Here is a 16,508-nt window from a genome sequence, read left to right as displayed (position 1 = left end):
TGAGTATGCCACCACTGTTACAGACTTCATCAGCAAATGTGTGGACGGCTGCGTGCCAAAGAAAGCAGTACATACATTCCTCAACTGGAAACCGTGGCTTAATCAGGAGATTGACTCCCTACTGAAGGACAGGCCTGAGGTGTTGATGTCAGGCGACCCTGACCTATACAAGAAATCCAGGTACGACCTCTGCAAAGCCATTCCGGGTGTCAAGAGAGAATATCAGACCAAGCTAGAGTCACAGACTGGCATCGGAGACTTTCGTCGTTTGTGGCAATACCTAAACAGCATAACTGGCTACAAAGCAAAGCCGAGGAGTATCTCCGGTAGCAGCGCATCCCTCCCCGATGAATTCTCAATGCATTCTCTGCTCGGTTTGAGCAGGAAACCATCGATCCGCTGTTGAGTGCCCCGGCAGCCCAAAACACACCCACACCCACCGTCACAGCTTCCGAAGTCAGATCGGACTTCCTGAAATTGAATCCCTGGAAGGCGACTGGTCCAGACAGGATCCCTGGTTGTGTACTCAGAGCCTGCGGCGGACCAGCTGACAGAATGTGTTCGCGGACATCTTTAAACTGTCCCTATTCTGCTCCAAGGTCCCCACCTGCTTCAAGAAGACCACCATCATACCAGTGCCAAAAAGGAATCGGGCAACGTGCCTCTGACTACCGTCCGGTGGCCTTGACATCAATCGTAATGAAGTGCTTCGAGAGGTTGATCATGAAGCGCATCAACTCCATATTCCCAGAACGCCTTGATCCACTGCAATTCACATACTGCCGCAACCGGTCCACAGCAGATGCCATCTCCCTGGCCATATACTCATCCCTAGAGCATCTGGACAATAAGGACCCCTACATCAGACTCCTATTTATTGACAACAGCTCCGCCTTCAACACCATAATCCCAGCCAAATTCATATCAAAGCTCTAAAGCCTAGGACTTGGCTCCTCACTCAGCAACTGGATCCTCTACTTTCTGACCCACAGACCACAATCAGTAAGAATAAACACCACCACCTCCATGATAAACCTTAAACCGGGGCCATGCAAAGCTGCATACTTAGCCCTCTACTATACCCCCTGTACACACACAACTGTGTGGCAAAATTTGGTTCCAACTCCCATCTACAAGTTTGGTGATGACACTGCCATAGTGGGTCAGGTCTCGAACAACTATGAGTCAGAATACAGGAGGGAGATAAAGAACCTAGCGGAGTGGTGTAATGACAACAATCTAACCCTCAATGCCAGCAAAACTAAAGAGCTGGTCATTGACTTCAGGAAGCAAAGTACTGTACTGACCCCTGACTGCATCAATGGGGCAAAAGTGGAGGTGGTTGACAGCTTCAAATTCCTAGGAGTGTACATCACCAAAGATCTGTGCTGGTCCACTCACGTCAATACTACTACCAAGGAAGCACAACTTCCTGTGCTTCCTCAGGAATCTAAGGAAATTCGGCATGTCCACACTGACTCTCATCAACTTTTATAGAAAGTATCCTATCTGGTTGCATCACAGTCTGGTATGGCAACTTCTCGGACCAAGACTTCAGAGAGTCGTTGAACACAGCCCAGTCCGTCACACGAACCTGCCTCCCATCCATTGACTCCATCTACACCTCCCGCTGCCTGGCAAAGTGGACAGCATAATCACCCAGCGTATTCACTCTTCCAACTTCTTTCATCGGGTAGGAAGTACAAAAGTCTGAGAACACACATGAACAGATTCAAAAACAGCTTCTTCCCCGCTGTTACCAGACTCTTAAACGACCCTCTTATGGACTGACCTGATTAATACTACACTCCTGTATGCTTCACCCAATGCCGGTGTCTATGTATTTACATTGTGTACCTTGTGTTGCCCTATTAAGTATTTTATTTTTATTTTCTTTTTCATGTACGAAATGATCTGTTTGAACTGCTCGCAGAAAAATACTTTTCACTGTACCTCGGTACACATGACAATAAACAAAATAAACAAATCAAAGTCAAATGTCTATGCCATAATGCTTTCATCGAATGAACTAGCTTTTGAAGAAAAGGCATGTTGTAGTGTAGGAAACATCGCAGCCAATTTGTGCACAGCCAGCTCCCACAAACAGCAATGAGGTAATGACCAGATCATTTGTTTCTGTGATGTTGATTGAGGGATGAATATTGAAATATCTTTGCTTGAAACTTTGTGGCAATTTTGCATTAATATCACACAAGGACCGGATCTTCGCAGAGCCCAGTGTATTTAAAACTAGCGGCCTGACATGGAGATCTAATTTTCACTAAGCTCATGACTCTGGTGTGTGTTACTGATTTCCAGCATTCAGTTGCATCCCTGAAATTGCCATGACATTTGCATTTACATAACAGCAACAGCCTTGTGTTATTTTCGCAGCAATGTTTGGGCTATTATGTGTAATATGCCTTGCATTTGTGTAGTTCTTGGACCTATATTTTCTTTTGAGGGATTGAGAGTTATTTAGTGGGGTTTTCTGGTGACGATCACAGCTTCCAAATGGCAGTTAAGTGTTTTGTGCTGTAAGCTCGTATTGCCTTTTTAGATGCTGATTAATCTTTGATATTCTAGCATGTTTTGTTCTTTTATTGCATCTCTAGCTCTTTAATCAGAATTCTTAGGAAAGACGTGGTTAGTAGCTTGATTCCTAAATGAATTAATTTTGGGCTTTGTTAGTAACTCTTCCTAATGGAGTTAATTTGAAAGTCACAATGCTAATTTGCCTACCTTGATGAATTTGGAACTCTTGTGCAATTTGTATTGATGAAAAAGCTTAAATTTCTTCTTGATTTCAACTCCATTATTTCTCATGTTCTTTGCTTTTTAAAAATTCATGGGTGTCGCTGGCTGGGTCAGCATTTATTGCCCATGGACTGAGTGCCTTGCTAACTCATTTCAGAGGGCATTTGAGTCAGTCACATTGCTGTGGATGTGAAATCACATGTTGGCCAGACCAGAAAAGGATGGCAGATTTCTTTACCTAAAGGATAATCGATAATGGTTTCATGGTCATCATTTGACTCTTAATTCCATTTTTTCACCATCTGCAATATGGGACGTGAACCCAGAATATTGACCTGGGTCTTGCCACCACTTCCCCAGTGCTACTCTTCTGCAATGTTGCTATTCTATGCTTGGTTCTATATTTGAAAGTATTTGACAATATAGCCAACATAAATCTGGAAATGCTAGGCAAACGTTAAGTAAATAACAAATGTTTTTTATGTTTTTATGATGCCCCAAATCTCTTCACAACCAGTGAATCATTTTGTGAAATGTACTCAGTTATGTAGACAAATGCAGCAGCCAAATTGTACGAAGCAAGATTGACACTGGTTAGCACTGCACCGTACAGCGCCAGAGACCCAGGTTCAATTCTGGCCTTGGGTGACTGTGTGGACTTTGCTCTTTCTCACTGTGTCTGCCTGGGCTTTCTCCCACAGTCCAAGATGTGCAGATTAGGTGGATTGACCATGTTAAATTACCCCCTTGGTATCCAAAGATTAGGTTAGGTTACAGTGATAGGGTGGGAGTGTGGGCTTAGGTAGGGTGCTTTTTCAGAGGGTCGATGATGACTTGATGGGCCGAATGGCTGCCTCCTTGTAAGATCTCTTACACTATCTTTTTTTAAAAAATGTTGATTCAAATTTTCCTACAAAATTTTTCGCAAACCCCCCCACCCCCATAACAAAAGGAAAGAAACACAAACACAACAGTCAAAAATTATACAAAACTTATACATTGGGTTTCCCCATATACAGTAACCCCCCCCCCCATATGTTATTCAAAGGTACCCATAGGGAACCCCCCCCACCCTTGGGTTGCTGCTGCTGACCTCCTCCTATCGCTCCGCGAGATAGCCTAGGAACGGTTGCCACCGCCTGAAGAACCCCTGCACAGACCCTCGTAAGGCAAACTTTATCCTCTCCAGCTTAATTAACCCAGCCATGTCATTTATCCAGGCTTCCACACTGGGGGGGCTTCGCGTCCTTCCATAATAGCAAGATCCTCCGCCGGGCTACCAGGGACGCAAAGGCCAGGATACCGGCCTCTTTCGCCTTCTGCACTCCCGGCTCGTCCGTTGCCCCAAATAGTGCCAACCCCCAACTCGGCTTGACCTGGACTTTCACCACGTTGGACATAGTCCTCGCGAAACCCCTCCAGAACCCATCCAGTGCCGGGCACGACCAGAACATGTGGACGTGATTCACTGGGCTTCCCGAGCATCTCCCACATCTGTCCTCCACCCCAAAGAACCTACTCAACCTTGCCCCTGTTATATGCGCTCTGTGAGTAACCTTGAATTGTATTAGGCTGAGCCTGGCGCAAGAGGAAGAAGAATTAACCCGACTCAGGGCATCAGCCCACAGACCCTCATCTATCTCCTCCCCAAGCTCCTCCTCCCACTTGCCCTTTAACTCCTCCACCGAGGCCTCCTCTTTCAGCTCCTGGTAGATCGCCGAGACCTTGCCTTCCTCAACCCATACACCCGAAATCACCCTGTCCTGAATCCCCTGTGCCGGGAGCAGCAGGAATTCCCTCACCTGCCGCCTCACAAACGCCCTCACTTGCATATACCTGAAAGCATTTCCTGGGGGTAACCCAAACTTCTCCTCCAGCGCCCCTAGGCTCGCAAACGTCCCATCTATAAACAGGTCCCCCATTCTTCTAATCCCTGCCCGATGCCAGCTTCGAAACCCCTCACCCATCCTTCCCGGGACGAACCCATGGTTCTCCCGAATCGGGGACCAAACAGAGGCTCCCACCTCGCCCCTGTGTCGTCTCCACTGCCCCCAGATCTTCAACGTCGCCGCCACCACCGGACTCGTGGTGTACCTCGTCAGAGAGAGCGGCAGGTGGTGCCGTCGCCAGCGCCCTCAGGCTCGTGCCCACACAGGACGCCATCTCTAACCTGTTCCACGCCGCCCCCTGTCCCTCCATTATCCACTTACGGATCATCGCCACGTTGGCAGCCCAATAATAGCCGCACAAATTCGGCAGTGCCAGCCCTCCCTGTCCCTACTACGCTCCAGAAACACCCTCTTTAACTTCGGGGTCTTATTTGCCCACACGAAACCCATAATGCTCCTACCTACCCGTTTGAAAATGGCCTTGGGAATCATAATGGGAAGGCACTGGAACACAAAGAAAAACCTCGGGAGGACCGTCATTTTAACTGACTGCACCCTGCCCGCTAGCGAGAGTGGCAGCACATCCCATCTTTTGAAATCCTCCTCCATCTGCTCCACCAACCGCGTCAAATTGAGCTCGTGCAGGGCCCCCCAACTCCCAGCCACTTGGATCCCTAAGTACTGAAAGCTCCTTTCCGCTGTCTTCAACAGTAGGTCGTCTATCCCCTTTCCCTGGTCCCCTGGATGCACCACAAAGAGCTCACTTTTCCCTACATTGAGCTTATACCCCGAGAAGTCCCCAAACTCCCTTAGGATCCGCATGACCTCCACCATCTCCTCCACTGGATCTGCCACATATACAGCAACAGGTCGCCCGCATACAGCGACACCCGATGTTCCTCTCCCTCTCGGACCAGTCCCCTCCATTTCCTGGACTCCCTTAGTGCCATGGCCAGAGGTTCAATTGCCAATACAAACAACAAGGGGAACAGGAGGCACCCCTGCCTCATCCCTCGGTACAGCCGAAAGTACTCCGACCTCCGCTGATTCGTAGCCACACTCGCCACCGGGGCTCTATATCGCAACCTGACCCAGCTGATGAACCCCTCTCCAAAACCAAACCTCCGCAGCACTTCCCAAAGATACTCCCACTCCACCTGGTCGAAGGCCTTCTCTGCGTCCATAGCTGCCACTACCTCCGCTTCTCCCTCCAACGAGAGCATCATAATCACATTGAGGAGCCTCCGCACATTTGGAATTTAGCTGCCTACCCGTTACGAATCCCGTCTGATCCTCATGAATTACCCCCAGGACACAGCCCTCAATTCTCGTAGCCAGCACTTTTGCCAGCAACTTAGCATCCACATTGAGGAGTGAGATCGGTCTATACGACCCACATTGCAGTGGGTCCTTGTCCCGCTTCAGGATCAGAGAGATCAGCGTCCCGGACATTGTCGGGGGCAAGGTCCCCCCCCCCCCCCCCCCCCTCCCTCGCCCCATTGAAAGTCCTCACTAGCAACGGGCCTAGCAGGTCCAAGTATTTCCTGTAAAACTCAACCGGGAACCCATCTGGCCCCGGGGCCTTCCCCACCTGCATGCTCCCCAACCCTTTAACCAGCTCCTCCAGCCCAATTGACGCCCTTAAACCAGTCACCTTCTGCTCCTCCACCTTCAGGAAGCTCAGCTGATCCAAAAATCGTTGCATCCCCTCTTCCCCCGCTGGGGGCTCAGATCTGTACAGATCCCCATAGAAGTCCCTAAATATCTTGTTTATTCTCACCGCACTCCGCACCGTATTCCCCCGCTGTCCTTAACTCCACCTATTACACTATCTTCTAATAAGAGTCGATAGTCCGGTTGATTGGAGGTGACCATAATACAACTTTTATTGCCAATTATTCAGCTTAATACATTTGCATAAGAACTGAATCAAAACTTAGATCAAATAATGCATAAACTGCTCAGAACATAGCAAAAAGCATTAAACACAGAGCATAAGAAAAGTATAAAGAAATTACGCTAAAACAAGGTAAATCGATAGACCGTTCAAGAATTGAGGAAAGCGTAAATTTGGAACAAACCCTTGACTACAAGTTACTTCTTTCAAGGGAACCCTCATCGATGGTCTAATCCCTCATTGGTTTCTAATTCTCAGCTGAGAGCTCCTGATTTGTTTAAATAGATATCTGTTACTTAGAGGATGATTTGTTAGTCAAACATTGGTCATTACTTGAGATAATGACCAATGCCCATCAAAGTTAATTCAGTGCCATTTTAATTGCGCCACCTTTCGGGAATGGGAATCTCCTGTCACGACTAGCCATCAACCTTGCTGAAGCTAATTATTTGATATTATTACTAATGCGCTGGAATACAATGGTCTATTCATTATATGAAACATTCGTTGAAAGGATGTCTGAATTTCTGCAGACAAGACCCTAAAGGCCAATAATTTATTCATTATCTGAAACAGTGACTACCTTTTCACAGTCATGGCCTTTTAAATAATTCCATTCTCTAGCTATGCATTCAATCAGTACTTAAAGACATCAAATGAATCAATAAGTTATCACTCCTGCACAGGAGGGACTCTATGGTGACTCTATGGCCCAAAATAACTGCAGAACAATGATGGTATAATGGATAAGTACTGAATTTATATACATAGGATAATTAATAAAATATTGGAAAAGTCTTGTTAAGCACTAGATCTTGAAATGTGAATTCCGCAAATTCAAATCTCCTATAATTAAATAATGAAAATCAGGACAAGCATAGAAGTACTAGTTTTACCATTAATATTGTAGTAGCACATTAAACGTTTTATCTTGCAGATGATTTTGGGGGAAAGTTATAATTCATGATTTTTTTTGGGCCCACAGGTATGCACAAGCTGTGAAGATAATGCAGAAGCCAGTGGATTTTGTGTGGAATGTCTTGAATGGCTCTGTAAGACATGTGTAGAAGCCCACCAGAGAGTGAAATTCACAAAGGATCATACAATAAGAAGGAAGGAAGATGTTTCGCCAGGTTGGAAATTCATTTGCCAAATGCAGTTCTAATATTGCCGATTTGATCTGAATTTTCAAACACAGGTGGTCTGTTAGGAGGAATCTGGATAGCACATATAGAATTTACAGTGCAGAAGGAGGCCATTTGACTCATCAAATCTGCACAGGCCCTTGGAAAGAGAATAAATACTGTGAAATCGTTATTACAGATTACAATGATTGTGTACATTTTGCATCTGCATTTAGAGGATAGAAGCATAAATATGAAGATGCTAAAAGATTGGAATGAATCATGCATTGAGTAGCAGACCAGTTGATCATTGTAACCTTTTACAAACTGAATTTTAGTCATGGTGTTATCTCCAAGACACCATTGATTTTTTAGAAATTTTACCTCCCAGTTATTAACTGAAAGAACTATGCTGCAAGATCCCATGTTTTTATAACTTTTACTGTGCAAAGCAAGTACTACTAACCACTGTTAAAGTATTTAAAATTGAATTGTTATGGGATGTGGGTGTTGTTGGCTAGGCCAGCATTTATTGCCTCCCTAATTCTCCTTGCGAAAATGGTGAGCTGCCGCTTGAACCACTGGAATTCTACCCGGGTCCCTGGTGCTGAGAGGCAACAGTGCTAATCACTGTGCCACTGTGTTGCCTAAAAATTATTACAATTTTTAAAAAGCCGTCTACTAAGAGGAAGCGTTTCTTCCTATCTCTGTCCTTCATAATTTTGTGCACCTAAATCAGGTCGCTTTCTCTCTAAGGAGAACACCCTCCGCCTAACCTGCCTCTCTTCAAAGATGTAACACTCCAGCCCAGGCAACATCCTGGTGAATGTCCTCTGCACTGTTTCTAGTGCAATCACATCCTTGTCGAGGCTTCAGTACTATTGCTGGAATGTTGTTAGGGACCATAGTCTTTGCAGTATTGAATTGGCTGAAGACTGGCCTCGGTGATGCTGGGAACCTCAGGAATAGGCCAAGATGGATCATCCATTCAGCATTACTGGTTGAAGATGGTTACAGTTGTTTCAGCCTTCTGTTTTTCATTGATGTGCTGGGCTCTCCTATCATTGAGGATGAGGAGATTTGTGGAGCTGCATTCTCTGGTTAGTTGTTTAATTGTCCACCACCATTCACATATGGATGCCCTTTGATTTAATGCATTGGTTGTGGCAATGCTTAGCTCTGTCCTTTGCATTCAACTTAACTGTTTGACATTCAAGTAGTTCTGTATTGTAGGTTCACCAGTTTCATGCAGAATTTTCAGGTATACCTAGTGCTGCACCTTCATTGAATCAGGGTTGATGATCTGGCTTAATGGTAGACTGAGGAACATGCCCGGCCACAACGTTGCATGTAGATTGTGATTGAACACAATTTTGCTGCTGCTGACGGCTTATAGTGCCTCATGGATGGTCAGACTAGATCTGTTTTTAAAAATAAATTTCAAGTGCCCAATTCATTTTGTTTTCCAATTAAGGGTCAATTTGGCATGGCCAATTCACATGCCCTGTACATCTTTGGGTTGTGGGGGTGAGACCCATGCAGAAACTGGGAGAATGTGCAAACTCCACATGGACAGTGACCCAGGGCTGGGATCGAACCCGGGTCCTCAGCGCTAAGGCAGCAGTGCTAATCACTGTGCCGTCCTAGATCTGGTGTTAAATGGGATTGTATGGTAGTGCCACACAACATGAAGGCTATCCTCCATGTGAAGACGGAACTTTTGTCTCCACAAGGACTGTGCAGTTGACACTCCTACCAACACTTCAAAGACAATTCTATTTTTTCTTGATACCCTAACTACCTGCTGCACACCCAATCCTGCAGCTATGTCCTTCAGGTTTCGGCCAGTTCAGTCAGTTGCGGTGCTTTCAAGTCACTCTTAGTGATGGACATTGAAGTCCCCTGGTCAGAGTGCAGTCTGTCTTTGGCATCCTGAGAGTTTCCTCCAATTGGTGCTCAACATGAAGGGGCGCTGATTCATTAGCTAAGGCTGGGGTCAATCGGTAGTAATCAGTAAGAGGTTTCCATGTCAAATGTTTGACTTGATGCAACGGGATTGACGCTGGGTGGCCGCTCCAGTTTCATTTTTATACTTACTAACAAGTTCATACAACTAAATGGATTGCTTAGCCATTTCAGAGGGCCGTTAAGAATCAGCGACACTCGTGCGGGTCTGGAGTCACATGTAGGCCAAATCAGGTAAGAACAGATTTCCTCCCTGAAAGGACATTAATGAACCAGATGGTTTTTTATAACCAACAATGGTTTTGTTGTCACCATTACTGCTTTTTAGATCTATCGAATTTAAATTCCACCAGCTACCAGACCATTAGCCTGGGCCTCTGGATTACTACCGTTATGCTCCTGCCTCCCCTCCAAGAAATTTTGATTCTCGAAGGTCAAAAATCTCAACGGGTTACTCCCTGATCCATAGTTATTTCCACCCATGGGTTCTGCCATCCTTTCCAGGATCTTGAAGGTTCGCTTACTTCTCTTGAAGCCAGTCCGAAGTTTGCCACAGCTCTTACTCAGCAAGTTACTTTTTTTTTTTGAGTAAAATAAGAACAAAGTTTTATTTATGCAAGCGAAATGTACACTACTCAATAGATCCCTCCAGCTTCCTCTCTCTGGTCGGTGCCTTATTGGCCGACCTTTTATCCAAATTGGCATACCCCTGTCCCTAGCGGGGGAGTTCACACTCCGCAAGGTGCCCGGGGAAGACCAGCATTCCCATCCTGTAGATCCCACATGGAATATTACAGAGACCCCCCCCCTTTCCTCCTTGTAGGTCCGTGGCGGGAAGCTGTGTGGGGAGTATGATAAGCAAAAACAGAAGTTTTTGCTTGCAAGCTCCCAAGGGAGATCCCTCGTTCAAAGGCATGTGGTGCCTGCTTGAGGGATCCAACTTTGGGAATGGAGGAGGCCATTCCCACTGATGCCATTTCCCTCTTCCCACGTTGCTGACACCCTAACCCCCAGAAGCCCCATCCTGCTAACCCCCTCCCACCATCACTGGCCTCTGGCCTGGGATTTAACGTTTTATTGAGGCATTTTTGGTATAGTGACAACAAAATAAACAATATACATTCAAACATCAAAATGGTGCAAAAGCCATTTACCTTTCGTACAGTTCCCACCCTTATTGACCCCCTACTCTAATCTAAACTACTCTCTCTCTCTTTTCCCCCCCCCCTCCCCCCCGACGATTAACTTCCCGCGAAGAAGTCGACAAACGGTTGCCACGTCCGGGTGAACCCTAACAGTGACCATCTCAAGGCGAACTTGATTTTCTCCAAACAGAGAAAGCTAGCCATGCCCAATAACCAGGTCTCCGACTTCGGGGGCTTTGAGTCCCTCCAAGCTAATAGTACCCGTCTCTGGGCTACCAGGGAAGCAAAGGCCAGAACGTCTGCCTCTTTCTCCTCCTGGACTCCCGGGTCTTCTGACACCCCGAAAATCGCCACCTCTGGACTCAGCGCCACCCTTGTTTTTTAACACCGTGGACGTAACGTTCGCAAACCCCTGCCAAAATCCCCTCCGCTTTGGACATGTCCAAAACATGTGGACTTGGTTCGCCAGTCCTCCCGCACATTTTGCGCACCTGTCCTTCACCCCAAAGAATCTGCTCATCCGGGCCACTGTCATGTGAGCCCGGTGAACAACCTTAAATTGTATCAGGCTGAGCCTGGCACATGTTGCAGACGTCTTGACTCTACTCAACGCGTCTGCCCATAGACCATCCTCTATCTCACCTCCCAGCTCCTCCTCCCACTTGCGCCTCAGCTCCTCGGTTTGCGTCTCCTCCGACACCGTAAGCTCCATATAAATGCCCGAGACGCTCCCTTCTCCTACCCACCCTCTGGAAACTACCTTGTCCTGAATCCCCCTTAGCGGTAGGAGCGGGAAGGTTGACAGCTGTTTACTATTGAAGTCCCACACCTGCAAATACCTGAATTCGCTTCCCATTGCCAACCCAAACTTTTCCTCCAACACCCTCGTACGCGGAAACATATCCCCCATCCTGTCAATCCCTGCTCTCCGCCATATCCGGAAACCCCCATCCATGCTCCCTGGGGCAAACCGGTGATTATCACAGATTGGGGCCCAGACCGATGCTCCCACATGCCGCCTCCAGTGGCCCCAAACTCTCAGGGCCGCCACCACCACTGGACTGGTGAAGTACCGTGCTGGCGGGATTGGCAGAGGGGCAGTTATCAACGCCCCCCCCAAACTGGTGCCCTTACATGAAGCCGCCTCCATACACACCCATGCCGATCCCTCCCCCACCACCCTCTTCCTGATCATGGCTATATTAGCCGCCCAGTAATAGTTTCTGAAATTTGGCAGCGCCAGCCCACCCTCTCCCCGACTCCGCTCAAGCATTACCTTCCTTACTCGCGGGGTCTTGCCTGCCCAATCAAAGCCTGTGATCACTCTGTTGACCCGCTTAAAAAAGGACCGCGGAATAAAGATGGGGAGACACGGAAATACCAATAGGAATCTCGGGAGGACTGTCATCTTCACTGTTTGCCAGCCAGAGACAACGGAAGCGCGCCCCATCTCTGAAAATCGTCCTTTATTTGGTCCACCAGCCGGGCCAGATTCACTTTATGCAGACGGTCCCATTCCCGTGCCACTTGGATGCCTGGGTACCTAAGGCTTTCCTTTACTAACCTAAACGGCAGCTCTTCTAGTCGCCTCTCCTGTCCCCTCTCCTGGACCACAAACATCTTACTCTTTCCCATATTAAGCTTATACCCCGAAAACAGGCCAAATTCCCCTAGAGTCCTCATGATTTCTTCCATCCCCTCTATTGGGTCCGAAACGTACAGAAGCAGGTCATCCGCATAGAGTGAAACCCTGTGCTCCACCCTCCCCCGGACCAGTCCTCTCCAGCCCCTCTAGGCTCGCAGAGCAATTGCCAACGGCTCTATCGCCAGCGCAAACAACAGTGGGGATAGGGGGCATCCCTGTCACGTCCCCCGGTGCAGTCTGAAATAGTCCGATGTTGTCCTATTCGTCCGTACACTTGCCACAGGAGCCTGATACAGTAACCTTACCCAGTCAATACAGCCCCGCCCGAATCCGAACCGTCCCAGTATCTCCCACAGATAGTCCCATTCTACCCGATCAAAAACCTTTTCTGCATCCATTGCGATCACTACCTCCACCTCCCTACCTTACGGGTGCATCATGATCACATTTAACAGCCTTCTCACATTGGCCATCAACTGCCTGCTCTTAACAAACACCGTCTGATCCTCCCCAATAACGTCCGGAACACAATCCTCGATCCTGGAGGACAAGATTTTGGCCAGCAACTTGGCATCTACATTCAACAGGGAGATCGGCATGTAGGACCCACATAGCTCCGGGTTCTTGTCCCGCTTAAGAATCAGCGAAAACACAATTGCCCGTGACATCGTCGGGGGCAACACTCCTCTTTCCCTTGCCTCATTGAACATCCTCAACAACACCGGCCCCAATATACAGAGAACATTTTATAAAACTCCTCTGGGTACCCGTCCGGACCCGGGGCCTTACCCGCCTGCATGGCCTTCAAGCCCTCCACTACCTCCTCCAGCCCGATTGGAGGCCCGCAGCCCTTCTACCCGCTCCCCTCCACCTTTGGGTAATCCAGCCCCTCCAAGAAGTGCCTCATCCCCTCTGGCCCCGTAGGGGGTTCCGACCTGTACAGCCTGCTGTAGAAATCCATAAACGCCTTATTCACCTATTCTGAATCACCAACTGGGTTCCCATCTCCGTCCTTTACTTTCCCTATCTCCCTAGCTGCCTCCCTCTTCCTAATACATTTCCTCAGCCACTCACGCACTCCTTCATCCGCCAAAAGTCACACATCCAACCTCCAGTGTGAGCGCTGGTTACTGTCTTTACTAACCTGCAGGTCAACCCAGTGCAGAGCATGGTCTGAGATTGTAATCACCGAGTACCCCGTGTCCATCACCCCAGCCAGCAAGGCCCTGCTCAAAATGAAGAAATCAATCGGGGAATACACTTTATGCACGTGCGAGTAGAGGGAGAACTCCTTCACCCTCGGCTGCCCAAATCTCCGTGGATCCACCCACTCCATCAGCTCCATGCACCGGTGCAGCCCCCGCCCTCCCATCTCTCTGTCGGTCAGCCCAAGTCCCTCCCTCGCCAGCAGAACATTTACCCCCCCCCCCCCCCGGGTAACAACGCCCTGTCACCCACCCCCTTTACTAAACCAAACATGTATACAACCCCCACTACACTCCCGAGAGCTAGCTCGCCCAGCTAGCGGCAGATAGTCGCCCACCTATTGTTCCCCCCCCGCCCCACACTCATACAAACAAACTCCAACGTCAAACAATCCCCACACAATTGCCCAACAGAAAAACACCAAGATCAAAACAAGCACACCTCCATCCCCCAACAGTGCAAATGAAAACCTTAACTCACTCAGCTCTACCGCTGGTTCCAAATCAATGCAAACGGGATCACAAACATGTTCCATGAAACGCAAAACAAGAAACTTTTTACAAAAACGGAGAAACAAAAAGAAAAAACAAAAACAAGAACGTTACACCCAAGTTCAAAAGTTCTCAATTCATCACCAGCCGTTTCTTGTCCAACGCGTCCTCAGGCGACTCAAAGTAGAAATGCTGATCCTCATGCGTGACCCAGAGACGGGCTAGGTATAACAGTCCAAACTTCCCCTTTTTAAAAAAAAAAAAAAACGGCTCGACCTGATCTGGTTGAAGCCTGCTCGCCTCCTGGCCACCTCTACATTCAGGTCCTGGTAAACCCGCAAGATGCTATTGTCCCATTTACAGCTCCGTGCCTGCTTGGCCCACTGTAGAATGCGCTCCTTATCGGAGAACCTGTGGAATCTCACCACCATTGCCCTATCCACCTCCAAGGGCAGGGAGAATGCCCCATCCCCCAGCAGCTTCACAAACATGTCTGCGATGTATATCCCAGCGTCGGTTCCTTCGGACCCCACCGGGAGCCTGACGATTCTTGGGTTCTGCCAGCTTCTCTAGGTGCTCTACCTTCTCCAGGAGATTTCTGGTCCCTCAGCATCCCCACCTCTTGCTCCACCGCAGTCTGATGTTCCTCCTGCTCAGCCAGCGCCTTCTCCACCTTCTGGATCACCCGATCCTGGGCGTCCAATCTATGCTCCAACCGCTCAATCGACTCTTTTATCGGGTCCAAGCAGTCCCGTTTCTGCGTAGCAAAGCCTTCCTGAATGACTTGCATCAGCTGCTCCATCGACTGCTGGGCCGACAAGCCAGAGGTCCGAACCGCCGCCATGCTGTCTTCTGTTGCAGTTACAGCCCAAGCCTTCTCTATCTTTTTGTTTCTGCCCTTACGAACACTTCTCGTCCTTCTCTCCATGCACCGAAGTGGGAATTCAATAAACAATTGCCACTAACATCCGTTCTACAATTCAAGCTCGGTAGAAAAACGGGGGAAAGGTCCAAAAGTCCGACCAGAGCCTGGGAGCCACCAAATGTGCGACTTACTCCTTCATAGCCGCCACCGGAAGTCCTCAGCAGTTTACTTTTAATTATCCTCCTTGTTCCTGTTATTCTCAGAGGTACCAGATATCTTGAGCTCATAGAATCAGAGAATCCCTACAGTGCAGGAGGCCGTTCGGCCCATTGTGTCTGCACCAACCCTCAAAGCACCCGAACCTAGGTCCAATCTCCCATCTTGTAACCCCTTTTGGGGCAATTTAGCATATCCAATCCACCTAACCTGCACATCTTTGGGTACTGCCAGCATTTGACCAGGTGACCCATCATCTCTCACCATATGATTGCGAAACATCCAGCTGCTTAACGGTCCACAGCTCCATAAGTAAACTGCCGGTGTCTGTCCGAAAACATACAAACTCAAGCAAAAACAACTTGCTGTAATATATCCTCATGGCAACCTGGCACCCCTGAAGGGTCCCAAATAGAGATTTCAACTCATTAACTTAATCTTCCAAAACATGTCCTTTGATCTGGAAAATATATGCATATTTTAAGACATCCCTTGTTTGCTAGCTGTTTTCGACTGTTGGTTGATCTGGGGAAATTTCATGAATAATTTATAACTAATGGGGCCGACTGCAATCTTTCCAGACTTACTGACTCCATTCTGAAGCTAAGAGAAGACCACCTATTGTTTATTGTTTTCGCACCTCTTAACACCTTTAAGTAAATTTGGACGGCCTCTGACTGGAAATTATCTTGGGTGTGTTTACCAGTTTCTCAAAACAAGTGCTTCCTTTATTTTATTTTTAACAACTTCGATCCCCAAATTCAAGTTATTTTCCTAAAATTCAAATGCTTGAATCATGAAATTGTCAATGGTCTGAAGCATCCAGTTGTAGGCACTTACCAAAGTGATTGATCAAGATTTTAAAAATCAAAACAAGCAAATAGGAATGTGACAAGAATTTGAGTAGCTTCAGGATGTCTTGTGCTTCTTCCATCCTGAAATACTAAGAGGAAGAAGTAGAACTGATCAGCATGCTTAGATATAGAATTTGTCAGGACTTGAAGTTTGCCAATATATTCAAAAGGGTGTAAGAACTGGACAGTGGAAAATGTGTTAACCTAACCTCACTAGTGGCTAAGCTTTTTGAAGGTGCAATGTGATAAAACCGCTATAGTTTGAATGGAATTAATTAGGACAACCAGCCTAGATTTATAAAAGGCGATTCGTGCCTGACAAATTTGCAAAGGAAAAATAGTTGATAGGTGAGTAGATTTTCCAACTGTGCTCAAGAAGATGGCATAGTTGTGCTGGGTACACTTGCCTAGAATTGAGCTTGGGTCCCTGGATGTGTGAGGCAGCAGTGCTAGC

The 16,508-nt window shown here is 47.6% G+C and overlaps 1 protein-coding gene across 2 annotated transcripts in view; it reads left to right on the top strand.

Annotated features, from left to right (window-relative positions):
* The window catches only part of LOC140393925 (E3 ubiquitin-protein ligase TRIM33-like), a 256,428-nt gene that overhangs the window by 83,029 nt on the left and 156,891 nt on the right, over positions 1 to 16,508 (top strand). For both annotated transcript variants that reach the window (XM_072480565.1, XM_072480564.1), the window contains exon 3: positions 7,529 to 7,676. In XM_072480565.1, the coding sequence (XP_072336666.1) occupies positions 7,529 to 7,676 (148 nt within the window). The remainder of the gene's footprint in view (positions 1 to 7,528; positions 7,677 to 16,508) is intronic.

This window comes from Scyliorhinus torazame, chromosome 17 (assembly GCF_047496885.1).
Source record: "Scyliorhinus torazame isolate Kashiwa2021f chromosome 17, sScyTor2.1, whole genome shotgun sequence".
NCBI classification, from domain to species: domain Eukaryota; kingdom Metazoa; phylum Chordata; class Chondrichthyes; order Carcharhiniformes; family Scyliorhinidae; genus Scyliorhinus; species Scyliorhinus torazame.
This window is presented reverse-complemented; position numbering and strand designations above follow the sequence as displayed.